The 27,617-nt window shown below is 54.3% G+C and overlaps 1 protein-coding gene across 4 annotated transcripts in view; it reads left to right on the top strand.

Moving 5' to 3' along the window:
• Nucleotides 1–27,617, top strand: part of Septin9 (septin 9) — a 166,867-nt gene that overhangs the window by 44,274 nt on the left and 94,976 nt on the right. The window contains exon 1 of one of the 4 annotated variants that reach the window (XM_006990253.4): nt 25,159–25,729. The exons of the other annotated variants lie outside the window; for them this stretch is intronic. Within the exon in view, the coding sequence (XP_006990315.1) occupies nt 25,675–25,729 (55 nt within the window). The 5' untranslated portion in view covers nt 25,159–25,674. Of the gene's footprint in view, nt 1–25,158; nt 25,730–27,617 lie in introns of those variants that run through there. 4 annotated transcript variants of the gene reach the window in all.

Here is a 27,617-nt window from a genome sequence, read left to right on the forward strand (position 1 = left end):
TTGGTCAGATGTGTTGCTTTGCAAAGAGTTTGCTCCAGTCTGTGGCTCGGCTGTTGGTTTGGTGAATCGTGTTTTCTAATGAGTAGAAGTGTGTCCCCTTACTTTTGGTGAAGTCTCATTTTGCAATTTCTTTTTCTTTTTCCTTTGTGGTTTTCACTTTCTGTGTTCTGTAAGAATCCTCTCACACCAAGTTGCAAAGATAATGTCAGTTTTCTTCTAGTATGTTTATACTGTTAGTTCTTAGGCCTCAGCGTTGGGTCTGGTGTGAGGTGGGGTCCACGTTTGTGTTGTCAGTGTTATTTTCTGTGTCCCCACGGTTGCTCAGCTCCGTCTACGACATTTCTTCCCCTGTTGTGTGGTTTGGACACTTCTCTTGAAAATCATTGAGGGCTGGGGATGGATGCAGGAGGGGTCGGCACCGCAGAAACCATGTGTGGTGACAGACAACACCTGTCACCCCAGCACTTAAGGGACGGGGGCATGGGGTCTGTTTGAGGTCCTCAACTACAGAGTGAGCCTGAGGGCACACTGGGCTCACTGAGTCTTGAATAATATGGAAGAGGAGCACCAGAGGGATGACTCAGTAGTCGAGAGCACTGGCTGCTCCAGGCAGAGGACCTGACTTCGGTTCCCAGCACCCAAGTGGTGGCTCACAATCGCCTATAACTCAAGTTCTAGAGCTTCTGACACCCCCCCACCCCGGCATCTACAAAATGTGTATGCGTGTACAGACAGACAGGCACACAGACACACACATGTAAATAGAATTTTTTTTCTTTAATTTTTAAAAAGAAAGAAAAGGCCAATTTGGCTGTACACACCTGTGATCCTAGCACTTGAGAGGCAGAGCTAGGCACATCTCTGTGAGTTCTAGGCCAGCCAAAGCTATAGTGTGATACCTTGGCTCACAAAAACAATAAAATTTTAAAAAGAGGGAGGGAGGGCGGGAGGGAGGGAGGGAGAGAGAGAACTAGGTGGCTGAGAGGGTAAAGGTGCTTGCCACCCACACTGATGACCTAAGTTAGATCTCCAGAACCCACATGATGGGGGAGAGAACTGACTCCCAAAATTCACCCTCCGACCTCCACACCATCCACACGTCCACACAGATGTAAAACTGCGAAGGTCTCCACCCCTCTGTCAAAGCAGACTCCACTGCTTGTGATTTTCACGGAGGGCTTCTTGCGAGTGTTTGTCAGATGTCTTCCTGAGGACTGTGGGTTTTGGCACTGCTGTAGACTGGAGTGCTGAATCTATATATTTGTAGAACAAACAGACTGTTTCTCTTGGGACCCTCTCATAACACGAGGGTGCTCGTAACACAAGTGAGGGCGCCGGCTTCCCCACGCACCGAGCAGCGCCCTCACAGGGGAGTACGCCGCTGCCCTGTAATTCAGCCCAGCTCTGACTCCGTCGTTTGTCTGCAGGCAATGAAGGTCTCCATGGGCTGGGGTTCAGTTCCTTAAGGCTGCCCTTCCTTGAATGCCACTCAGCAAGCCTGGTTTTCTGGAAATTCTGACTAGTCAGCCATGAATTGGGGAACCCTCTTGGGGTTCAGTTCATTTGCTGAAGCAGCTTATACAGCACGGGGAGCCCTTTGCTTAAGCTTGCTAGTCTAGCAGGAGTGTTCTAGATCCGTTTTTATTATTTTTAAGTGCGCGTGCACGCACGTGTGTGTGTGTGTGTGTGTGTGTGTGTGTGTGTGTGTGTGTGTACGTGCGTGTGTGTACATGCCTGCAGGTACTCAGAGAGGACAGGTTCTCTTGGAGTTAGAGTTATAGGTGGTTGTGAACCACCAGCCAAACCCAGGTTTGCAGGAGTAGTTGGCCAGGCCACCTCTCCAGCCACTCAGGAAGGCTCTTTGGAAGACTAGAAATGAACAACCGGGCACGGGGTGAGGTTTGACAGGGTGTGCGTGGAGCAGAGCTGAGGTGCACCGAGCTCCCTGAGTATGGATGAATCTAGGGCTCCTCCTGTGTGTCCTGAACTGAGTCCTTGTGGGGTGTCCTAGAGACCATGCCGTGTGATGACAGATTGCACAGCAGGTGTGGTCGCTCACACGTGGTTCCAAGAGTTTGAGACCAGCCTGGGATAGTTCAAGATCTTCCTGGGCTTCAGAGAGAGACCATGTCTCCGGGCTGGAGAGATGGCTCAGTGGTTAAGAGCACTGGTTGCTCTCACAGTCGGGGCTAGGTTCCCAGCACCCACGTGGTGGTTCACAAGCATCTGTAATTCCAGTCCCAGGGGATCTGATGCCCTCTTCTGACCTCCACAGGCCCCAGGTGTGCATGCACATGTTGCATGGACATTCATGTAGGTAAAACACTCACACATAAAATAAAAATGCATAAATATAAAACGAAAATTTATGTCTCAAACATAAAAGAAATGGACAAACAAAAACCACACACATGTGCACACACACACATACACACACACCCCACATCCCCCACACAAGCATCACCTCTCCCCACCCCCACCCCTTATTAGCTGCGGTTAAGATCACATACATGACTGTTTCCTGGCCAAGCCCTGACTAAGCCACCAAGTCAGTAGAAGGAAGGAAGTAATGATGATAAGAGGAGAAATCAAGGAAATGGAAAAAGAGAAAAAAGAAGGTCATTCTTTGTTTCTTTAAGACGATACAGAGCAACAAACTTCAGCTAGATTGCTGGGCTGGAGAGGGAGAGTCAGGAGAGAAGTGATCGGCGTTAGCACCGTGGGTTATCCTCAGGCCGGTAGGTAGGCAGGCCCGGTGGGCACACCTTTAGTCCCAGCACTGGGCAGCAGAGACAGGTGGCTGTCTAGTCCCAGGTCAGCCTGGCCTGCATGGTGAGTGAGGCTCGGTTTTTAAAATCCTATAGATAAAGAAACGTCATGAACAACCTGTGTGAATACACTCAACAATGTGCAGAATGTGAACCAACTTTTCGAAATGAAATTTATCAGGCAGGCATGTGGAGCACACCTGTAAGCCCAGCTTTCAGGAGCCTGAGGTAGGAGAATTGAGTCTGAAGCCAGCCTGTCTCAAGAAGAAAACCAGTAGCAGTGACCAAAAACCAACAGTAAAGGAGGTTAGAAGAAACCAGAATAGTGCTCTGTCTATGATGTCTAATTGTGCTGGGCAATGATGGCACACACCTTTAATCTCAGGAGGCAGGCAGATCTCTGAGGCCAGCCTGGTCTGCAAAGTGAGTTCCAGGACAGCCAAGGCTACCCAGAGAAACCCTGTCTTGAAAAACAAAACAACAAGCAAACCAAAAAAAGAAAAAGAAAAAAAAAAGAAAGAGAGAAAGACATTTAATTGTAAAAACATAACACAATCCCTTTCTAAGGAGAGAGCTCTGGGCTCAGATGGTTCCCTTGGTGGATCCTCCCAGACAGTTACAGAAGAGACCATGCCAACAATATGTGAGCTTTAACAGACAGCGGAGTAAGGAGCCCCCACCCCCACCCCCAGCCCATTGCAGGAGGCCATAATTACTCCAACAGAGACATTACCAAAACAAATAAACTAACAAAGAAAACACTTGTCAGTATCCCCCATAAAATGCTCAACCCAAAGCAGGCAAATAAAAATCCCCAGCAATGCAAAGGGTTGTAGCTCACAGCCAGGTTGGACTCATTCCAAGACTGGCTTAATATTCCAAATGGAGCTGGGAGTGGTGCTTCAGAACAGAAGGCCCAGCACTTGGGAGGCTGAGGCAGGAAGGATCAGGAGTTCAAAGCCATCCTTGATTGCATAACCAGTTTGGGGTCAGCTTGGGCTCCATGGGATCCTGTCTAAAAAACGTAGCAAACAGGGATCAGCGAGACGGCCCAGCAGGATCTTGCCTCTAGGTCTGGTGACCTGGGTTCGATGCCCACGCCCCACATGGCGGAAGGAGAGAACTGATTCCTGTAAGCTGTCCTCTGAGCTCTCCACACAGATGCCACGGCACAAACACACATGCGCAGTGACCACAGTTATGGTAACAGATCTTCAGGCACAGGTGTGGGCTCCAGAAAGTAAGTGATAGGAAAAGTTAAGTGACTTCCTGGGCTCTACAAACAATTCTTTCTTTTTCTTTTTAAGATTTAAATTTATAGCCAGGGATGGTGGAACAGATTTTAATCCCAGCACTCAAGAGGCAGAGGCAGGCGGATCTCTGTGAGTTCGAGGCCAGCCTGGTTTAGAGAACAAGTTCAGGACAGCCAGGGCTACACAGAAACCCTGTCTCAAAAAACAAACAAACAAAACAAAACAATAAAATTAGCAGTGTATTGTGTCATGAGTGTGCAATGCTGGAGAGAGGACAGATATGTTTATTCCTGTCCCTAGTGTTGGAATGTCACAGCTACATCGCATTTATTGGCTTCAATTTCCCTCAGTAGCTGCCTGTTGGTAACTGGAAGTCCTGTTTTGTTTTTGTTTTGCGCGCGCGCGTGCGCGCGCGTGTGTGTGTGTGTGTGTGTGTGTGTGTGTGTGTGTGTGTGTGTGTTTGCAGATGTGTCTGTAGATGTGTGTGCAGGAGTGTGTGTGTGTGTTTTCAGATGTGTCTGTAGATGTGTGTGCAGGAGTGTGTGTGTGTGTGTGTGTTTGCAGATGTGTCTGTAGATGTGTGTGTGTGTGTGCGTGTGTGCGCTCACACATGTAGAGGCCCAAGGTTGATGTCAGGTCTCTTCCTGGATTGCACTCCTCCTTATATACTGAGGCAGGGCCTCTGGCTGAACATGGAGCTCAGCTCACTGTCGGTGCTAGCCTGGCCTCTGCCTCCTGCACACCTGGATTACAGGTGGGGCCGCCACACCTCTTGGGCCTCATGGGTCTCATGTTGGCTTGGCAAGTACTTTGCCTACTAAACCATCTCCCCAGCATCACAGGTTTTCTTTTTCAATTTTAATCACTACCTATTCTCAAATCATACAATTATATATATACAGGCATGCATATATATAAAAAGAATGGCCACAGGGCTGGAGAGATGGCTCAGTGGTTAAGAGCACAGGCCACCCTTCCAGAGGTCCTGAGTTCAATTCCCAGCAACCACATAGTGGCTCACAACCATCTCTAGTGGGATCTGATGCCCTCTTCTGGCATAAAGGCATACATACAGTTAGAGTACTCATACCTAAAAAAAGAAAAAGAAAAAGAATGGCCACGAAAGGTTCAAGAGGCCCAGTCCAAAGAGGCAGAGAGCTGTTACAGCTGCAGACAGAAGCTGGGGTGGTCAGAGGCCACACTAAGGATTCCAGTGCGAGAGCTGCTGGAAGTGCTGCGATCCCAGACCCAGGGCTGCAGCACCCTTGAAGGAAGGCCTGGACCCTAGAGGAGAGAAAGGTGCCTCTCCCTTGGAGATGCCCTTTGGGGTCCTACCGTCATCCTGTGCTGTATGTCTGCTGGTTCCTTAAAAGTGGGGTGCAGTGTGCCAAGGTTTCTTCTGAGAGAGATGCCAGGTGCAGTGCTGCCCTTCCAGACTCACTGTGGGACCACAATGCTCTGCTTCTGCATGGGTCAGCAGTGACCTTTCTGCTGTGAGCTTGTAGGTGACATCAGACTCACAGGCTCAACCTGCCTCATCAGTAGCATCCAGGTGGTCACGGTGTGACAGTCATTGGACCAGGAGAGGGAATATGGCATTCCAGCAGCCCCGGATTTGAGGCTTGGCCTTCAGGGGCCCAGGTGTTGAGGCTGCGGTGTGGTGCAGGGCCAGCCTTTCCTTCTCTTCTTCTTACGTTGCCCAGCATCAGGTCTGAAATGGCGGCGTCATCTTTAGGCCAGGCTTCAGGGACCCAGGACTGCCACAGGGCACTGCTGCTTTTCCCTGTGTGCCTAGGGCCCTGAGATCTGCTCCCCAGGCATGGCAAGCGGGGGCTCCCGAAGGCACTGACCCTTCTGTCCTAGTTACATTCATTGCTGTGAAGAGACACCCTGACCAAGGCACCTTATAGAAGGAAGGAATTTGGGGAGGGGGGGTGCTTACAGTTTCAGAGGGTGAGATGATAACCGCCCTGCAGGGGACCCTGGTACTGGAGCAATAGCTGAGAGCTTACATCTCATCTGCAAATTGGAGGCAGAGAGAGAGAGAGCCAAATAGAATGGTGTGTGTTCTGAAACCCACCTTCAGTGACACATCTCCTCCAACAAGGCCACACCTCCTAATCCTTTCCGGCTCCACCAACAGGAGACCAAGCACTTAAACATATGGGCCTCTGGGACCATTGTGTTCAAACAGCACAGAGAGGGGTTCCCAAAGGCACTGACCTTGTCCTCCATGGACTTGTACTTCCCAGAGACAAGCAAGGCTGGCACAGGCTGGGGGCCTTCTGACAGAGGCCCCCACATCCGCTGGACCCTCCTGCACCAGACCCCGCCCGTGTGTGTCACCTCGGGTCCTCTTCCTATACCTCCAGCCGCTGCGCATGCTAGAGTGCTAGGTCCGGAAGGAGGTCTGCCTCTCTTCTTTCCCCAGCCTGCTTGTGCGTATGCACAAGTGCACGCACACGCCTTTGACAGAGGAAATGATTCACACCCAGGTTCAAAGGTTGGGGTCAGAGCAACCAGCGTGGGTGAAAGGAACCGAGGAAAGGAAGCAGGGTGGGGACGGAGCCTGGGTGGGTCCTGGAGAACCAACTCTCACGATTGGGAGCCCCGATGGGAGTGTAGGAGCCATTGGAGTCCAGTCTCCAAGTGTAAGATGCACACAGGGTGAAGGAAATGTCAGGGACGTGCGCGCGCGCGCGCGTGCGTGCGTGCGTGCGTGCGTGCGTGCGTGCGTGTGTGTGTGTGTGTGTGTGTGCGTGTGTGTGTGTGTGTGTGTTGAATATGGGGTGGGTGCAGAGGTGTGTGTGTGTTGAATATGGGGTGGGTGCAGAGGTGTGTGTGTGTTGAATATGGGATGGGTGCAGGTATGTGTGTGTGTTGAAAATGGGGTGGGTGCAGATATAGGGGTGTGTGTGTGTGTGTGTGCATGCATGTGTGCGTGCATATAGCTCTCATATTAATTTCATTGTCTCCCTTACTGTCCAACAGAATTTCCACATACCTCTCTACCCTTCCAGGCTGCATGTAGAAGGGCATGCATGCCTGAGTGCACATGTGTGCATGAGATCTCACACACACACACACACACACACGCACGCACGCACGCACGCACGCACACACACACACACACCACACACACACACCACACACACACACACACACACACGCACACATACCACACACATACCGCTCACACACACACCACTCACACACACACACGCACACGCACACACACCGCACACACACACCACACACACACACACACACACACACCACACACATACCGCTCACACACACACCACTCACACACACCACACACACACACACACACACACACACACACACACACACACACACACACGCACACACACACACACACACACCAGCAAGGGGCCAGTACCTAGGCCTGGCAGGAAATGGCTCTGGGAAGCTGGACACCCCACCTTTGGCATGAAACCATGTTTTGTTGCTGTTCATTCACAGCAACAGGGAATGGGGGTGGGGCGCTTCGATCTGAAGAGCAGGTGTGGGGACAGTTCAGGGACTCACCACTGCCTCTGAAGGGCTTGGGGGACACAGATGTACCCCCAGGGGTCTCACCACACCAAGAGTCACCACATGGAATGCCAGGGTTCCCTCTTCTCTGTGAGCTGTGGGCAGTGGGAAGGCTGACCTCCGAGATGGCCTTCAGTCTTGCCCCTGGAGTCTCAGCCAAGATCAGAGCCTAGAAGGTTCCACGCCAGGAAGGGCTGGTCAGCCGCAGCATAGCCACCCTCCCAGCTGCCCCGGGAGCCTTAGGGAACCTTTGAACTAAAACGTGGCTTCTAAGCTAAGCATGTTATACTCCCAGCCCTTAGTGGGCTGAGGTAGGAGGGTTGCTGGCTGCAGGCGGAGGCCCTGTCTCAAATCATGAAAACAAAACCCCACAGGTTCTGGCTGACCCTGGGCCCCCAGGATGCCGTGAAGTGCAGGGAAGGGAGCCGAAGGGCCCTGTGAGTGTTGGGGTGGTCATGTGAGGCCCCACGTGCACAAGTGGCCAGCTGCTGTAGGTGGGACATGGGAAAAATCCACCAAGTTTTGCTGACCAGAGAGAACAGCGTGTGACCTTAACCATGATACAAAACTGCGGGGTGGGGGTGGGGGCAGGGTTTGTGGGGGACTGTCAGGTACTGGGCTACAAAGCAGTTGCCTAAAAGATCAGGCTTGTCTTGTGGGTGTTCTGGGGACCGAGCCTGAAAGGAAGGTGTGGGCAGAGCTGGCTGCTCTTGGAGGCTCTGAGGGGTGCACCTTGGGGTGGTGGCCAGGAATTCTTGGCCTGTGGTGGTATGACTCCTAATTCTCTTCTGTTTCATCTGGCTGTGTGTGTGTGTGTGTGTGTGTGTGTCTGTATCTGTGTCTGTGTGTCTGTGTCTAAGTTACCCCCTCCTTTCTCTGGTTGTTAGATCAGGCTCGCCCACTCTGCTACACCCTCATTTTAACTCCATGATATCTATAGAAACCCCATTTCCAAATAAGGTCACAGCCACAGGCCCTGGGGTTTCAAGCCTGAACTCCTGGTTCCTTTTGGAGGGGTCACAGTCCCCCCTTCTGCAGAGGTTCAGTCCTAAGAGAGGATTGTTGGGCTGGTGGGGGTCCAGGAAGGACCCTCTGTGGTTCCAGAGCTGGAGAGTGTCAGGGATGAGGCTACTGGGTCATGTGATGAGGTGGCTGCAGAAACAGAGGGTGCTGAAGGACACTATTGCCACAAGACTGGAAGACTGTCGGGTAAAGAGTGGGCCTTTGAACTCCCCCAGGCACCAAAGCAGTCCTAGATATTTGGAATGTTCTAGAAAGTGTGAAAATGTGATTTTTCTCATTTTTACTTAACATCAGTGGAATAGGTTGTTTCGTGAAGTCGTGAGTTGCTGGTGTCTTGAGGTGTCAAGGAAGGGCTGTGGCCACTGTGGATGGCCGAGGAGGCTGAGGAGGCTGAGGAGGCTGAGGAGGCCGAGGAGGCGGGACCTCGGAGCAGCTCTCATTACAGTGGGGCTCTTGGCTTCTAAGGGTTTGAGTCACCAAGTGTCCCCACACTGAAGGATCTGCGTGCAGTGGGGCTCCCCGCCAGGCCCTCCGGGGTCATCAGGCTCTGTCCTGTTATCCGTCTCCTTGCTCTTTCCTTTCAAATGCCTGGGTGACAGGAAGCCTGCTGCCCTGGTTCCTATGGAAACAGAACCTCAGCTCCATTCAGTCTGAGGCCAGACTGGGAAATTTAATACCTCTAACAAGTTCTGGGAAGGTGTGAGCAGATGGTTAACACGCGTAAGAGCAGACTGGTGTGTGACTTGTGCACATATGTGTGCTCTCACAATCATGAGACTAGTGACCGAGCTGTTCCGACTGAGGTCCCCCAACCTCTGGGCCAACACCCTTCTCAGCACTTTACAGACATGAACGCCCTTTCATTTCATGATGCACCTTTGAAGGAGATGGCATCCACCTCATTTTATAGATGAGAAATCAAAAGCACTAAAGGAGCCCAAGGCCTGTCCTCCTGTCTGTCCCTCATCCCACAGTTGATATCCTCTCTTTGGTGTGAAGCTAGGCATTGAGGAAAGTTCTAGAAACCTTGGCCCTTTGTTTTGAACTCGGTGTCTAGGATATTAGTTTCCCCGAAGCTTCTGCTGGGCTTGGAGCCCCTTTCTAGCAGGAGGCTGAATGATCCTGTACATGGCGGTTAGGTTCATGCCCAGCCTCTCCAGCCCTGGCTGCGGTCACACCACGCTGCTCATGGCCTATGGGCTGGCTGGGGAGGTGCGGCTCTCTGCAGCTGACAGGGGAGGAAGCGCTTCCGGTTGAGCAGGTCATTTCTCCTCCCTGGTTGTCTTGGGAAGAGCAGGTGAGGGGTCTGCTGCCTCTGGCTGCCTTTCCTGTGCCCCTCACCATGAGTGGACAAACCGTGGAGAGATCATGTCTGCTACAGGAAAGGTCTCGTGTCTCCTTGATACATAGTAGTCAGGGACGTTGATCGCGGTCCTTTGTGCCAACCGCCTGCTGCCAACCCAGGCTGGCACCCCGCTGGTGGCATTGCACTGAGATGTGGGCAGAGGGTCAACAGGAAGTGGTATTTACAGATGTGGAATCACATGTGGGCTCCATAGACTGACAGTGGCCAAGATGCCCACCCTGCTCTGAGCACCTCCAAATGCTAGCTTCTTACAAAAGGCCAGGAAGGGGTTGAGACAGAGTTTCACGGTTTAACTTAATTTCTCTTTCTTTCTTTCTTTCTTTCTTTCTTTCTTTCTTTCTTTCTTTCTTTCTTTCTTTCTTTCTTTCTTTCTTTCTCTCTCTCTCTCTCTCTCTCTCTCTCTTTCTTTCTTTCTTTCTCTCTCTCTCTTTTTCAGATAAGGTCTCTGTAGCACAGGCTGGACTAGAATTCTTAACAGTTACCCTGTCGTCAAGTGCTGGGGTTACAGAGGTGGGGCACCATGTCATCTCAAAACCAAGAAACCTTATCTAATTATCTACCCCCTCTCTTCCTCCCTCTCTTCCTCTCTCTCCCTCCCTTAGTCTCTTGTAGGTCAGGCTGGCCTTGAACTCCCACTTAGCTGAGAATGACACTGGACTTCTGATCCCCCTGCCTCCTACCAGGTGCTAGGATTAGAGGTGTGCAGCATCGCGCCCAGTTTATGATCCCCCAGTGCTGGGGTTGAACCCAGAGTTCCACGTATGCCAGGCAAACCCTGAACCAGCTGTGTTACACCCACAGCCCTCAGGATAGGTTCTGAGACAGTCATCTGCCTAACTGGTCATGCTTTCCTCAAGAAAACACCCATGCTTTCCGAGCACCTGATGGCCTCGGCGGATCTGCCTGACTATATCCTATGGTCCCATGTCCCCCTTTGGGTGTCTGACCTGAAGACAAGGCTCCTTTGTCCCTTCTTGGATGCTAGCTCCATGTGGCGTCAGGGGAGCAGCTGGGGACGGCCAACAGCCTGCTGCTGGTGGGCTTGTGCGCCCGATGCCCCGGCAGGCCGTGTCCGTGATTGCCAGCCACATGTGCAACAGAGTGCCACGTGCAGAGGATCAGTGCAGATGTCCCTCCCTGGTGGGCGGTGCTGAGCTCCTCCTGTGGCACATTGGCCAACACTGGCTGGCGCCTGACTGCTGCTGTGGTGTTTATCTGTGCCACACAGCTGCAGGCAAAGACCCCAAGAAGGGATCCGAATCTGCGTGTCCCGCGGGCCTCCCACCTGTGGGGGAGACCCTTGGCCCCATACCACACTGGAGAGGCCTTCAGGACAAGGGATTGGGGTCAAGCCGAGCAGGCCCAGGAGGGCTGAGAAGTATCCTTGGCTCTGTCCCTGTGGTCCAGCCCTGAGTTGCCATCCTAGAGGAAAACCAATACACAAAATATCTACTATCCAAACCAACCAGCCAACCAAACAACCCCAACAAAATACCCAAACTCCATAGGGCTGTGGATGTAACTTGTTGGTAGAGTTCTGTCTTGACCTTACCAATCTCTCTAATACAAGACATCCCTGGTGTCTTGTGAGACTCTGATGTGCCTCCTTGTAGTGGAGGGCACCTCACTGTGTAGCCTCTGGGCCCACTGCCGCCTCTAGAGACCCAGCAGGGGTGGCCATGGGAGCTGGGGGTGGATCCAGACCCAGTGCTGATACCCACTGTTAGGGAGCTTGGGGCTCCTGTGCCCTCTGCCCGTATTCCACCATGAGGAAGGGGGACCATGGGGCAGCTGCCTTGCAGCATGTAACAGAGCATCCATTGAACCAGGTGACAGGTGCGAGTCCCTGGGGACCGGGAGGCCCAGCAGGCCCTCAGAAAGGGGCTGTTCTGCCATCTCTTGTTTATAGGTCACTCCACCCCACTCCTGGTGTTCCTTCCTCCCCCTTGTCCCCCAAATGCCCTCCCTACCATTCTGGCCCCATGCTGGTTCTCTAAGTAGGGCTCAGGCCAGGATGGCTCCCTGCCTCCTGGGCTCCTGGGCAGTGGCTTCCAGACAGGCTGCTCAGATAGCCACGAAGTCAACTGGGTGCCCTTCTCTGGGATATCCAGGATGGAGCTGATGTTTCCTGACATGTATTCATGCCATGCTCTGAGTACAGGGCAGGACAGTGAGCTGGCTCACATTGCCTGGAGAGTCATCTGGGTCAGGCAGGGAGAAGAGGAAGCCAAGGTCTCCATCCTGAGTAGGTATTCTTGGAGTCCTGAGAAGAAAGAGGAGGCACCCCTGGGCTGGGCCGTCATGCTGACACACGCTCACTCCTTGTACCTATCCTTGTTCCACACCTGCAGTGGCTCCCCATTACCTCTTCCTGCCCTGCGCTGAGTGTGGCAAAGCTGAGATCACTGTGACCCCGAGGCTCAGCACTAGCCTCAGACTGCGTTCATTCCCCTGCGCACCTCTGTCTATCATCCGTCTGGGGGTCCTAAAGTCTGGGTGTGTTAGTTAAGGGTTTAGTATTTTGGTTCACGGTTCCAGGGGAACACAGTTCATCCTTGCTGGGAAGGCACAGTGACAGGAGCGTTGAGTCCAGCTGGTCACATTGTACTAACAGGAAGCAGGGAGAAAACAGGAAGCAGGGGCAACTATAACCTTCAAGGCCTGCCCCCCAATGACATACTTCCTCTAGCAAGGTTCCGCCCCTTAAAGAGTCCACAGCCTTCCCAAATGATGCCACCATCTGGGACCAGCTGTTTGAACACATGAACCTATGGGAGACATTTCACATTGGAACCACGACAGTCTCTCTCTGTAACCCAGGCTGCCCTGGAACTTACTGTGAAGCCTCAGACTGGCATTAGTCCTCCTGCCTCAGCCTCCTGAGAGAGGGGATGACAGATGTGCGCCCTGAACTTACTTGCATTCTTGTTCACTTCTGGAGTCTCTGCCAAATTTCAAGTCTCATTTTCAGGATTTTTGGCCGCTGCCCATTCCATATGCCCATCCAGAGCAACTTCTACACGGCTAGAGCAGCCAGGAGTGTTAGATCTGGTTTCAATCCTGACTCTGATGTCCATCCACCAGCTCCCCCGTGGCCTCCCACTGTCCTTGGCAGATCTTACCTGGCTCAGAACGGGTCTCACGCCTGTTAAATAAGGGGTCAAACCGTCTGCTTCAGATCCCAAAGTGACCACATCCAAAAGCGTGCTGTCATGGACCTCTTCAAGCTAGGTGTCCTTGCCTCAGTGTCTGGGTTGGTCAGTGGCAGCGTGGAAAGACCCCAGGGCCCCGTGGATGGAGTCTGATGCCAAGCTCAGGCCTTAGCACGCCGCCCATGCTGGGGCGTGCATCCTCCCTGAAGCGCCTGGCTCCTTCCCGCCAAGCTCCCATCTGACCTTGCCTGTCTCTCTCATGATCTGTGTGTCCCCTACCACTTGTGGGCACGTTTGTGTTTGTCGCCTGCCACTCTCTCGGGTTGGCTATGTTCTGTGTTAGGCGAAGGCTGCTATTTCCAGTCTGAAGAGACAAATCATGACTTGGGACGCACATGGCTGTTCTTTTGCTGTTTCCTGTGCCAACATTGCCCAGTGCTCAAGACCCTCACCTTGTCCTTGAGCAGCTCCCAGCCTAGTGGGGTGGTGGCCCCATAATGTATCAGTCAGAGGACCCTCTGACCGTGAATACTACTACTGATGATGATGATGATGATGATGATGATGATGAGTTAAAATGACAGATACTTGAACAAGACAAGTTGCTTTCTTCTTGTGTCCTTGATGTCAGGTTTAGGCCTTTGGTGGCCCAGAGCATTCAGGACCCGGTGTGACTGCATCCCAGCCAGGGAGAAAGGAAGACAGGACAGGAGACAGGACTGAACTCATTTTAAGAGTGTGCCTTGAAAATTCAGTACTTGAACTTTTCTTGTCCTCCTCTGCCGGCCTTGGCCTAGCTGCATGGCCATCCCATGCAGTTGGGGTGGCTGAGACACGTCCTGTTTAGCTGGCCAGCTCTATGCACTGAGTGCTCCTGTAACTATAGAAAAGGTTGGTAAACAAGAGTCTGCCGCATGCACCAAGGCTCCCTTCCTGTGTGCAGATGGGGACAGCCATGTGGTGTGGGGGCCCCTCTTACCCTGGACAGTAGACTTGTAACGGGCAGGTGGCAGCTGCGCTGTGCTGTCCAGTGATTGCAGCTCAGCTGGTAGGTGGGATGACGACGATGACGATGACGAGTGGGTGTCATCGAAGTGACATGGTTCTGCAGAAGGTGCCATAGGCTCTGACATTTTAGGTTTCAGTATGACAACACTGAGCTTTTCTTGGATGACTGTTCTAGATTATTGATAAGCAAGTGGTCAGACCTCCATCTCCATGGGCCCTGCTGATGGCCGGGGAGATCCCGTGTCCCTCACAGGTTTCATTAGCTTTTTTGTTTTTTTTTTTTTCCTGTATCAGGGGTTCTCACATGGTGGCTCCCTGGGCTAGAGCACCTATTTTGACCTCCTGGGAAATGATGCCTCAAAGGCCCAGGGTTCCACTTGGGTCTGTGTGCAGCCCTATGCTCATGACCTTGAGGGGCTGGCATCAAGCCAGGCTAACTTCCTGTTCTTTGGCTGTGCCACCCTGCCCAGCCGTGTGCTCACAGGCCTGAGATGGCAGCCTAGGGCCAGGACAAGCCACTGGGACTCGGGCTCTGTGGTCCCTACAGCCAGCATCGACCCAACATAGACGTGGCCCTGCCCGGGAAGGTCCCCGCCCTGCTCCTGAAGGTGGGGAATGTCTCCCTGGTGTAAGCCACAGAGCAGAGAGGTGGCCCACCTGGCTGGCAGAACCTAAGTCAAGGCCAATTTCACTCCTGGCTTCTTGCCTCCCCTGGTCAGACCCTGCCTGGGAGTCCTGTGCAGTAAGAGACTAAATGTGGTGGGTAGTTCTAATTGTTAACCTGCTACAGTCTAGACTCACTTGGAAAAGACAGTCTCAATGAGGGACTGTCTAGATTGGGTCAGCCCGTGGGTGTGTTTGGGGGGGTGCTCACCTGATGGGTGGGGATGCTCACGTGGTGGGTGGGGGTCCTCACCTGGTGGCTCCAGGCTGGAGCGCCTATTTTGACCTCCTGGGAAATGATGCCTCAAGGGCCCAAGGTTCCACTTGGGTCTGTGCAGCCCTGCGCTCCTGACCTTGAGGGGCCGGCATCAAGCTAGACAGCCTGCGTTTTAGGAAGGTCCTCACACCATCAGCTTGGAAGTCTGGTGCATAAAGTGAAGAGGGAAGGTGTAGGGGTGAAGGGTTTGGGGGAATGGACAGGGACAGGGACAGTACTTAAAAAAAAAAAAAAAAAAGATTTAAGCCGGGTGGGTCGTGGTGGTGCATGCCTTTAATCCAGCACTTGGGAGGCAGAGGCAAGCCTATTTCTAAGTTTGAGGCTAGTCTGGTCTACAGAGCGAGTTCCAGGACAGTCTGGGCTACACAGAGAAATCCTGTCTCAAAAAAAAAAAAAGCTATTTTGATTTCTATGTATGAATGTTTTGCACATGTGTGTGCAATGCCCTCGGGCTAGAAGAGGGTGTCAGCTCCTCTGGAAATGGAGTTATAGGCTGTTGTGAACTGCCGTGTGCTGAGAACTGAATCTGGGTTCTCTCCAAGAGCAGCCAGTACTCCAAACCAGTAAGCCATATCTCCGCCCCTTATTTTATTTTTTAAAAAGATTTATTCAACTCTCTCTCTCTCTCTATGAATGTGCCCTGATGTGGGTGCCCACAGAAGCCAGAGAGGGGTGTCAGTCCCTTGGAACTGGAGTCACAGTGACTTGTGACCCACCCAATGCCCTGACAGTACTTACTATTAATTAACAAAGCTCTGAATTCTGTCTGATGTGGTAACATCTCAGAGACTTGGACCCCAAAGTGTGACAGTGTTAACTGACCCCCAGAGGCCATGGCTGGCTTGTTTCCTACTGGTCTGTCACCTGTTAGGTCACTCTTTCAGCTCTCTATTGTGGGAGACTCCAGTAAAACTGTCTGTTCCCTGCTCAGTCCCGAGGAGCCGGGGGTTGCCTGGAGGAGCATCCCCCAATATGGAGGACTCCCAGGTAGAGAGCAGCAGCAGTGGTGTGTGGGTTCCCAGGCTATGGGTCTGGTTCTCTGCCCTCTGTGTTGGCCTCTCTCTGCTCAGACCGCTTGGCAGAGCTGGCAAGCCTCTGGCAAGGTCCCTCGGTCTGCAGTCATCCGGCTGTGACTCACGCAGGGGAACAGGGACAGAGCAGGAGCTGGGTGTGTTAGCAGCGAACTCATTAGTCCCGGAGGTCGCTTCCCATCAGGGACAAATGGCTCATTTAGGCTGCCTGGGGCTTCCAGCTACACTCAGGGCAAGAAAGGCACAGCCAAGCAGAGAAAGCAGCCCCAGATTATCCCCAGGGCCCCCGCCTGCTGATCCCGTCTCCCCAGCCTGTTCCCAGGCAGGTCAGGGCCTGGACTGAGGCTGCCTGTCAGAGGGAGGCTGGCCTAAACCGGCTGCCACTTTCTCACACAGAATCACTGGGGGAGTTTGGGGTGTGAGTCGTAGCGGGAAACACCAGTGTTTTTGGTGGACAGGGAACGTGGAGGACTCCAGCCACTCGGACCCTTCTGTGATTATTCATGCGTCTCCTCCAACAGCCCCTCTGAGTGAGTGGCCACAGCCAAGCAGCTAGAATATCTGGTTCCCGGGCTCACTGAGCCTCTGAGTTACTTTTGTTGCTGTTGATAGGACACCAAACAGAAACGACCTAAGGGAGAAAGTGTTTGTTTGGGGTCACAGTTCAAGGGGACAGTCCATCATGGCGAGGAGCCCTGGGCAGCAGGTCACACTGCTCCAAAGTCAAGCCAAGAGCACTGGATACTTGTGCTCAGCTCAATTCTCTCTCGCTCTCGCTCCCGCTCTCGCTCTCGCTCTCTCTCTCGTCTTTTTAATTTAATTAAGGAATTATGTGGACTGCATGTGCATGGCATTTCACACTTGTGGAGGTCAGGGGACAGTTTACTGAATCACTTCTCTCCCTCTACCATGTGGGGCCCAGGGGTCACCTCAGGTTGTTGGGCTTAAAGGCAAGCACCTTTGCCCACCAAGCCACCTCAGCACCCCACTTCCTCCTTTTTATGCAGTGTGGGATCCCGCCCTAGGGAATGGTACCACCCACGGTGGGTAGGTCTTCCCAACTCAACCAAATCAAGATCATCTGAGAGGCATTCTTGGAGGGTCTTCTCCCAGATTATTCTAGTTCTCATCAAGTAGATGATTGAGATTAACTATTACACTGGCCAAGGAAGAAACTGAGTCCAGATGTATCTGAGAGAGTCACCATGTCCACCCCCTGCTCTTCGGAGGTCTTGGGGCTTGTGGTGCAGACTCCGGGTCCGGGTCATCTCCTCCTGGACACCAGCAGATGGAATGCCAATCCTTCAGGAGCCAAGACCTCCTCCTTTTGGTTTCCCAGCTTGACCTGGCACCTCTTGTGAGTGGATAAGGAGGGGAAGAGTTGAAGTTCCTATAGGCAGGTTGCCACTACAGACACTTGTGTCTTATCTACTCCTGACTAGGGGGGGGCTAATGCCCCTAAATCTGGGACCCCAGGATGAGCTTCCAGTCATGCATGGTCCGACTTCCGCCCTACTGGCTGTTCAGCAAAGAGCAAAGTTGATGTCCGGTTCTGTGGGTTACTGCACCACTCAGCCTGACCTCTCCATCTGCTCCCCATCTTGCATCCTCCCCCGCTTCAGGTGGTCACAGCAGGCAGGGCCGCAGACCTCCGGGAGGTGAGAATGAGGAGGTGAGACCGAGAACTCATGCTGCTCCTGGGTGTGTGCTGTGCCCCCGACACTCCCTCCTCCTTCTCCTTTTCTTTTCAAGACAGGGTCTTGAGTACCCAAACCGATATGTAGCTGAGGAGGACCTTGAGCTCCTGGCCCTCCTGCCTCCACCTCCCAAGGGCCGGGATTAGAGGGTTCCATCACTGTGCTGGTTTTACAGAATGGTGTGGTTTGAACCCAGGACTGCATGGAGGCTGGGCAAGGGCTGTACCAGCTGAGCTGCCTGCCCAGCCCTGTGTGCTTGCTGTGCTTGGACGGGACCTAGAGTCTCCTACCTGCTCAGCAATGCAGTACCACCACCAGGTCCAGCCTCAGCCACTATCTTTTATTTTTGTCTTTTTAAAAAAAAGGTCTCCCGTAGCCCAGGATAGCCTTAAACTCACTATATAGCTAAAGTTCGCCTTGAATTTCTTATCCTCCTGCCCGATCCTGAGTGCTGGGATTATAGGCCTCTGCTGCTGTACCCAGCGTCCACCTCTTTTTAAAGGCCAAAGATGGCCAAAGGCAGCAGGAGCAGCATTGCTAGTTACTGAGACTTCCATCTCTGTGAGTGTTCAAGAGCAGAGTGGACGGCGTCAGGGTCAGGGGTGGGGAGCACAGTGGGCGGCGTCAGGGTCAGGGGTGGGGAGCAGAGTGGGCGGAGTCACTCAGGAGCAGGTGGGACAGTCAAGCAGGTCGGGGGAGGCGAGGAGTTCCAGCTGAACTGTGGGGGCAGGTAAGCCTTGCAGAGTAAGGAAGGGTTTCTGTTCTCTGCCCTTCCTGGGTTGGTTTTTGTTCCCAACTGAGTCATCTCTCCGTCTGCCTGTGGGGGTCCCACCTTGGGGCCGGCGGGCGGGGGCATTGTTCGGGTCCCAGGCTATGGGCATAGGCGGGGTGAAGTGGGGAGGTGCTCCCTGGGGATGGTATCCCTGGGGTAACTGTGGTGACTTTAAAAATAAATGTTTTCTTCTTACCCTGAGCCATGCTGACGTGGAAGTAGGGCAGGCTGGTGACTCAGCCCTGGTCCCCACAGTGCAGCGGTGGCAAGCTGCCTCTGGCCTCAGACCCCACAGAGCAAGGGTGCATGCTGTGGAGAGGGTGGTGGTGGGGAGGCCAGGACACTGCCGGCCCCTGGGAACAGCCTGTCCTTCCCTGATGGAGATGGGGCCCAGCCAAGAGTCCCGGCAGTCGCAGGGTGAGGTGTCTGTGGCTGGCACAGCCTGAGTGGCAAGTTGGGTAGCTTAATTGCTTACTGTCCTGAGTCTAAGGGGCAGTCCAGGCATGCGTGGAAGGTCCCTGTGTGCCTCTGAGGATCCCAGGAGGGTTTAAGGCTGTGTCCATCCCGTGGGCCCCCTCCCCATCCCTGCATCTCCAGCCTCATGGGGGCAGGATGCTGGGGACATCTCTCTAGTTCCAGCATGCGATGGGGAGCTAGGACACTGGGGACGTTAGTCCATTCCAAAGCTTGTGTAGGAATGTAGTGTTGTGGGGGCTGAACAGAGGTGGTCATAGAGGATGCCTGAGGCGTGGAAAGAAGGGCATCGTGTCCCCCTGACATGTGGGTTGTAACTCACTGAGCTGGCTCTGGCATCCTGGATGGCTGAATTCACCATCAGTCCTCACTGGACAAGCTGTCAGGCAAGCCCACACTCAGAACTCAGGGGCCAGGGCCCCGCTGGTGAGGGGCCTTCTTGGGAGGCCCTTCCATTCTCGCTCCCGGGTTCTATGGGTCTCATGTCTTTTTAACTTGACATTTCCGGTAAGCCAGGCATGGTAGCACACATCTGTAATCCCAGCACAAGGGAGGATTAGCAAGAAGATCAAGATTTCAAGGCTAGCCTGGGCTACTCCTTCTAAAAAATCCAAAACTCCCTCAGATTTGCAAGAAAAACTGGAAGTAAGCAGGCCAGGCAGTGGTGAAGTTTTTGGTCCCGTTGGAGTCAGGAATGTGGGGTTCTTTCTGTAAGCCATGAGCTGGAGTGGAGATAGATGGTGGGGCTGCCCTTGGGGACATGGGGTGGGGGTGCCTTTGGAGCCCAGAGCAGAGCATTTGCTGGGCACTGAGGCCAGGAGCCTCTGGGATGACTCAAGAGCCTGCATTTAGAAGGCCTACAAGAGGAATGAGTATTTTGTTTAAAAAGCCCCTGGCTGGGAGATAAGCGCCCAGGCGCTGTGGTCAGGCTTTTTTGTAAACGTTTAGCGTGAGGCCGGCCCAGCTGGGGACTGGGAAATTAAGGAAGATTAGTCATGTGTATCTGTGAAGGGAAGCCTTATGTCTTGGGCAGATGGTGGGACGCGGGCTTTGTGGCCTGCACACACTTGTCAGCTGTGCCTACCATGGGGCTGCCTCGCGGGAAGATTCGGAGTTGCAGCCCGCAGGAGACTCGGTGGTCCAGGCTTGGAGACTGCCCTGACAGAAGGGGCCTGGAGTGGCCCAGGTGCAAGCAGCGCTCTGCCTGTGATCCTGCTTCTTCTGCGCTGGGGAGGCTCAGTGTAGTGTGCAGAGTCTGCCTGAGTGTTCCTCATCCTTCATGCCTGTTTGGACCAGTCCCTCCTTCAGGAGCCCACACGATTCCGTCATCTGGCAAAGAAAACTGTGCATTGCCGTTCAGTGGGACTGAACCCGAGCTGGGGAGTCCCAGTAGCTTGTCTGAGGTCTTGGTGGCAGGTGGGGACTGTGGATGGCCATTCTGTTGTCAGAGACTGAAGTGACAGATGCTGTGGGGAAGAGTTGGGGGAGATGACCACGTGGAGGAGATGACTGTTACGAGTGTCCTGGGATCGGAGGCAGCGTGAGGAACAGAGGGGAGGTGGTCAGTGGACTTAGGGAGTGGATGAGGCCAGAGAAGCTGGCACAGGTGGTGGGCTTTGTACCGTGTGGGTGAGGCCCACGGGGCATCCAAGCTAAGCTTGGGAGCCTGGCAGTGGGTGCCTGGAGGACGGAAGGGAGAGTGAAAGTTAGTGGTCGGTCAGGAGCTGGGGGGAGCGTGGGGCAGTGTGGGGCAGTGTGGGGCAGCGTGGGGGAGCGTGGGGCAGTGTGGGGCAGCGTGGGGGAGTGTGGGGCAGTGTGGGGCAGCGTGGGGGAGCGTGGGGCACCGTGGGGCACCGTGGGGCACCGTGGGGGAGGGGAGGGCCAAGGCAGTCAGAGGGGAATCGGGAGCCATTACTCGGCTACTTGGCTCCTCTTCAATTCTGTGTGACATAATGTAAAATTAGATACATAGTTATAGATGTAACTAGAGGGATTTGCCAAATTAGGAATAAATTACAGGAGCTAGAGAGATGGCTCAGTGATGTTCTTCAGAAGACCTGGGTTTGGTTCCCAGGACCCACACAGTAGCAGCTCACAACCATCGATAACTCCAGTCCTGGGGGATCTGATGGCCCTTTCTGACCTCCGTGGGCTCCTGAGTGCACAGGGTTCACACACATACATGCAGGCAAACACTCTTACACATGAAATAAGTTTAAAGAAGAGCAAAGCATATGAGTTATTGTTTAAAATTAAATTATATAGAATTATCACACGATCTTGCCGCTCTACTTCAGAGTCTACCCCCAAAGAGCCAAAGGCAGGGGTGCAAGCACACATGCACCTCCATGTGCACTGAAGCATCGATGATGGTTACGGCAGCCCAAAGGCAGAAGCTTCGCAAGCGTGTCAACTGTGGTATGTCCATACACTGAGATGATTGCCACAGTTTGGGCTACAGAGTGAGTTCCAAGCCAACCTATGCTGCACAATGAGACCCTGTCTAAAAAACAAACAAACCAGAGTAAATAAAGAAAAATGCATTCCTTGATTAGTAAAGCGAATTATGTAGGCCAGTGAGATGGTTCAGCCAGTAAAGGACTTGCTGCTGGGCCTGATGATCTGGATTCAATCCCCAAAACCTGCATGGCAGAAGGAGAGAACTGACTCCCCCTGGCCCTCCATACATGATGCGGTGCATGTGTATGCACACCCACACAAAATTAATAAACATAATTTAAAATAAATAAATTACTTGAAGTAATTCAAGGAAGACTCCTGAGCCACATCCCAGTCGGTTGTTTACGTCTGTGTGGGAGAAGTGCCGTGTTCCTGACTTTGGCTAAGATGTCACTGACAGCTTGGAGCTGGCCAGGATGGGAGCTCTTGTCTCGTAGGCAAATGCTTCAGGTCCTGCAAGTACTGTTATTTTTTTCAACCCTTAGGTTGCTATTGTTAAATAGCATCTAGCTAGACACTAGAGGAGGGTGGTTATCCTGGTCCCCAGACATTCTCGTGGTATCCTGGCCAGCCGTTTGATGTTGAGGATGATGGAAGAGCATTTGTAGATCCTTGGCTTGAGCATCAGGTAGACCACAGTGGGTCTATTTGCCAAGATGGTGACTTCCACAGCTTAGGGGCCGTGGAGGGCTCCAAAGTCCGCTTGTCCTGTACCTGCAGTGTGACAGGCCCACATGGAGATGAGCTGTACGGCTTCTACCCTTGAGCAGTGGGACTATGAGAAGGCCAGTCCTGTCACTCACCGGAGCATCCTGTCCAAAGGCGCAATAGTGCTGGGCAGGGAGCCACGACCTCCCTGAGGAGGCCACCCCCACTGCTGAGTCGCTTCCGGCCGAGGCTGTACCTGGACTCAGGGGTCAGGGATCCTGAAGTGCATGCCAAGCGGCTGTTTCCGCAAGCCTTTCCTGCACCCTTTTTCCCAGGCTTTTCATGCTTCCCAGGACTGAACCTGTAGGCTTCTTCCCATGCCGCCCCCACCCCCAAAAGGAGAAAAGAAAAAAGGGTCTGACGGTACTCCACCTCTGCGAGTCATCTAGTCACGTTCCTAGTCCCTCCTCCAGGACGGTGAGCTGCCTGACCAGTCCAGCCCACCACCTGCACCAGGTGACTTCCTAGGCGTCTTTGTCACAGGACTCTCTGACCTGATGGGTCAGGTGTTAGCTTAGATCTGGCTGTACTAACTGCTGTACACTGGCTGGCTTCACACCACACAATAAAGTGGTTCCCTCCAAGGCTAGCATGCCACATACTCATGGTGTCTGCAGGGCTGTGTGCCATATGGCTCCAGGTGAATCTTGGCCTGTGGCTGCGGCTGCCCCTCTCTGCTCTGACTTGAGAGGGTTTTGTCTCTGTTCTTTTCTATCTTTGATCTGGTCTTTGAATCCAGGACACATGTTGATCCCAGGTAACCTCTGGGATGTGCCTCAGCTGTAGCACATCTGCACAGACCCTTCGGCTGTGTCTGGTCACATTCTGAGCATCCAGCAATCATATGTTGTCTTCGGGGGTGGACAGGCGCTGGGACACGCCCGTGAGCAGGCGAGTCTTCTGGTTCATTTCCTTTGGAGCCCAGCATCCCTTTGGTTAGGTTTCCTGCCTCCTCTTGGAGCCTGGATTACAGAACTCTGAGCTCTACACTTCTTGCTTCAGCTACACTCAAGGCCAGAGCCCCTTTATGCAGCCCAAGACCCTAGAGAGGGGGACTGGGTGGCCAACCAGCCTTATAAAAACCCCAGAATGCCACAGCCAAGCGTGCTATCTAGGGGACAGCTGGGGGCGATGAAAGGGATTGGGGGTGGGGGACTGGCTCAAGCTGAGCAAAGCCAAGTGGCAACTGGATTGTCCTGCAGTTTGGGGAAGGTAATTATGGTGAGAAGGGAGGTGCCCTGCTCTTTCCCATGTCCTCTAGGGACAGAAAGAAAAGAGACACAGGGTGGACTTCCTATTGGGAGGGTGGCCAAACCTGCCTTGGCTTTCCTGATGAGGAGCTTAGACATCTAGTGGCTCCCAGGTCTGGTCTATGGGCTGATGGTCACAGTGAAGGAAGGGATAGGAAGCCGAGGGCTGGGCTCCTTGAGTGCCGCAGTCACTCTGGCAGGGGGTGTTCTGGCTGTGGAAGTCAGCTCCCTCTCCCATTGTCCTCTGGAGTCCCTGAGGGGAACACTCCATGAAGCCTGCACCCTGGCTGGGCTCCCTGTTGGAACACTGTGGTGTGCTTGGCTCCCCTGCATGGATACCGCCTGAGCAACAATGGCTTGGTCCCTGCTAATCTGCACTTGCCCTGGGGAGAACAATCGCACGGGCGTGTCTCCACTTACCAGGTGATTTTTATAAAAAACACCAGTGAACAACACCCACCAGGTTGGATGCTGTCCCAGGGACCCGGCATCTTCCCAGGGCTCTGTGATATGGGCCTTAACTTCTTAGATTGGACCCCGACATCCCCAAACTCAGGACAGACAGGTAGCCCTGCTGATGGTGGGACAGCCAGGCAGGGTCAGGTCCAGACAAAACAGCCATCGGGGTACCCACTGCTCCTGGAAGTCAGGCTTCAGAAGGATTCCTCTCTCTCTCTCTCTCTCTCTCTCTCTCTCTCTCTTTCTCTCTCTGTCTTAAATGGCCATGGGTTTGCAGTTCCCATGTCCGCAAGGCTTACTTGGTTGAAAATAGTTTAAACCATCTGAGGCATGAGGGAGGGAGGGGTGGATTTTCTGAAGAAGGAAGGACTGTATTCCAGCAGCTTAAAAACAAAACAAAAAAATCTCACCAGACCTAGCTCAGGCTTCGCTACTCATGCAGAGCCCTCCGAAGCCTCACGTGCCTCTGCAGGACCCAGCCCACCCCCATTACCACACTTTTAGAACGCTGGAGTAGGGGGAGAGCAGACCCAGACCCAGGACAGCTCAGGGACTCACGTGTCACCACTGAGGGCTAGGGGATGGGCTACCCACCCACTTGGCAGGGACTTAGCCACGACTATGCATCCTTCCTTCCAGCTCCGGCTGCACAGAGGTCCTGGGTCTAAGGTAGCTCTCTGGACAGTGGACGGGAAACTTGTTGGCTCAGTCAGGAAGTGGAGAAACACCCCGACCTCCCTGGGGACCCTTCCTGGTAACTGGTTTTATCTGACTGCCCAGCGATGTCTGAAGTGTGAACACTACTTGGACAGAGAAAGGCCAATCTGTGGGTGCCCACTGACGAGGAAGGGGCCCAGGAGCAGCTCTCTTCCTTTCTTCTGATGTTAGGAACTATGGTTTCTCTCTTCTGGAGGGAAGGTCGCGGTCCACTCTGTACTCAGGAAGCCCGTACAGCGGGAGGGGGAGGGGTGCTGGAACGATTCTTCTGAAGGGCCGCCTCTCCCTGCCCTCTGCCTTCTCCAGCACCGCACCCAGAGGGTGCAGCCGCGACCCCCGGGAGTGCAAGGGGGTAGCAGTCCTCGATGTATTGGACGCTGGGGGACTCCCGGGACCCTCAGCTCAGTAGTCAATAGCGTAGGGTCCTGTGGACACGCACTGGCCCAGCGCTGCCGCTTAACCCTTGCAGGACCGCTGCTCTTACATGAAGGAGGCGCTCACGAACTTTGGCTGCATAAATAAAACCTCCGGCAGCAAGAACACTGCGCCCAGGGAAGGGGAGGAATCTCGTCCCCCTCGGCGCCCGCCCGCTGCTGTGGCCCGGCCTCCACATCCTCCACATCCGCCCACATCTGGCCGCGGAGGGGCGTGAGGGGGAGGGGCCGAGGCCGTGTCTGTCGCGGTCCCCTGGGCACTCGCCAGGAAGGGAGAAGGGGGGCCAGCTCAGGTCGTGTGCCTGGTACTCCGCAGTCCCCTGTAGAAGCTGCTCTGGTTCCAACCCCCCCAGGCCCCGTTTTGACAGGCGTGCGCAACAGCCAGTGCGGAGTCGCCAAGGCCGGCGGGGTGCGGGAACCTGATCCAGCCGGGAGGCGGGGGCGGGGCGGGGGCCCGGGTGCTTGGGGAGGGGCCGGCGCCCGCCTTCCTCCCCCATTCATTCAGCCGACCGTGGGGGCCGAGGGGCTCGGGCGGCCAGCTCGGCATTGGGAGCGGGAGCGCGCAGGGCCGGGGCTCCGCGGGACTCCCTGCGCACCAGCCACCATGTCCGACCCCGCGGTCAACGCACAGCTGGACGGGATCATTTCAGACTTTGAAGGTGGGTGCCCGACCCCGCTTGGCGAGCGGGGCAGAAGCCCCCAGGCGGGCCTGGGACGGGACAGGGGTGAGCACAGGAGAGGCAAGACCCGGGATTGTTCGTTCACCCTGGGGCTCTGCGTCTCAGACGCTGTGTTGCCTACATGGAGAGCCCCGTTAAGGGACCCGGTAGCTAATAGACCCTGTAGTTGGGAACCACGCACCCCCTGGGGACCCGAGGTTCACATTGCCTCTGGGGTGTTCTTCCTTTTATTGTTGTTTGTGTTTGCCCAGCGACTGTCGCCTCCTCAAGGGCTGGCTTGACTACTTCGGAACTACACCGGGGAGTGCAATTCCACCCTGGAAACCAGTGGGCTCTCTTCTTTGGGTGCTCGCCCTCAGCTCTCACCAGCGTGGGAGTTAGAGCCCCTCCTCGGATCCAGTGGGCGGCTGAATCCTCAGGGTGGACCGTCCTCCCCTCCCCCACGCCAGCCCCGGGCTTGGGGCTGAGCCCATTCCCGGGGCTGGCAAGGGCTGCCCAAGTTGATCAGCCGGCGGGCCCCATGCATCCAAGGGGATCCCAGCCTGGCGAGTCTCAGGGTCCAGGGTGGGATATCCCATAGCCCAGATCCAAGCCTGGGACATCTTGATCCGTCTGCGAGGGAAGAGCCTTCTGGGACAGAGGGGGCCTGTGCGAGTGCTAGAACAGCACTTTCGTCTCTTGTCCTGAGTTTACAAAGTGCAGAGATACTTGGGGGCCGTTTCCTCCAAGGGTGGGCCTGCCACCCCCGCCCTGGGGTTGCATGCGCGCGCTTTCCCCCGAGGCCTCGTGATTGCCACTGCCGGTGCCGTGGCCCCCGAGTCCTGCGTCCTCTGCCGGAGTAAATAAAGCCAGTGGAAGGGGAGACTTACACAATGGTGTCCCGCGCGCGTCTGGGGCTGGGTTTCCGAGGGGCGGGCCTGACTCTGCCGGGCCTGGAGCCCCCGCCCCTCTGAGGGGCTCTCAGGCAGCCTTGGGCAGAGCCCTCTGGTGGGCTGTGAGCGAGGGAGGAAGGGCCCCACCGAGTTACAGACAGCCAGGTTCCAGGCCAGCAGCCCCAGCCCTACAAGTGACCAGTGGGGGGTGCTCCAGGTCCCATGGCTGGAACCAGGGGGTTTGTCCTGAGCCCACCCGAGGTCAGCCTTATCTCTGAGTTGGGTGACTTCTTCGGGGACCAGAGCCTTAGCTGTGTAATGGGGTGTGTGTGCCAAGAGTCTGGGAAGCTGGCTGCTGGTCTGTTGGCAGGCCCGCGCTGTGAGGAGCCTGGAATATCACACCCACTTGGTCGCCTCAGTGTTGGGGGCAGTTTTTAGATTCTAGCACTTGCCATCTGTGCCAATACAGGGCAGAGCTGCTTCTAGGCAGAACTTGTGTCCTGGACCTCCTGGAGTCCGTGTCTGTTCTGGGGTCTCCCGGGCTGGTTTTGTTCTGTTGTCTTCTGCGGCCCTAGTGACTGACTGTCCAGGCTCCTCTGTGTATGCATCCCTCCTTTGCCCTAGGGCCTTTGATTCTCTTGGGAGTGTAATCTGAAAGTCAGCCAATTAGTTCCCTTCTCTGAAAAGTCGGGGGGGGGGGGGGCGGTAATCTGAGGGGGGTCACCACCTTTTTCAGGTCCTGGTCTCTGTGTGTGTTTGCCATCTGCTCCAGACCTGGAGGCATTCAGGTCTCTGCTTTGATTTTCTGAGGAGCTGGAGATGGGGTTTCTGCAGAAGGTCTTGTTGGGGAGGGAGAAGTTTGGGGATTTGCAGCTGGTACCCTGGCACTGTGGAGGCTGCCTGTCCCCTGCCTCTTTGGTCCTCTGTGTAACTCCTTCCTCACTATGTCATGCCCCGACTGGGCTGCCTCCCAAGCCAGTTTCTTGACCCTCAAA

Source organism: Peromyscus maniculatus, chromosome 8, assembly GCF_049852395.1.
Source record: "Peromyscus maniculatus bairdii isolate BWxNUB_F1_BW_parent chromosome 8, HU_Pman_BW_mat_3.1, whole genome shotgun sequence".
NCBI lineage: Eukaryota > Metazoa > Chordata > Mammalia > Rodentia > Cricetidae > Peromyscus > Peromyscus maniculatus.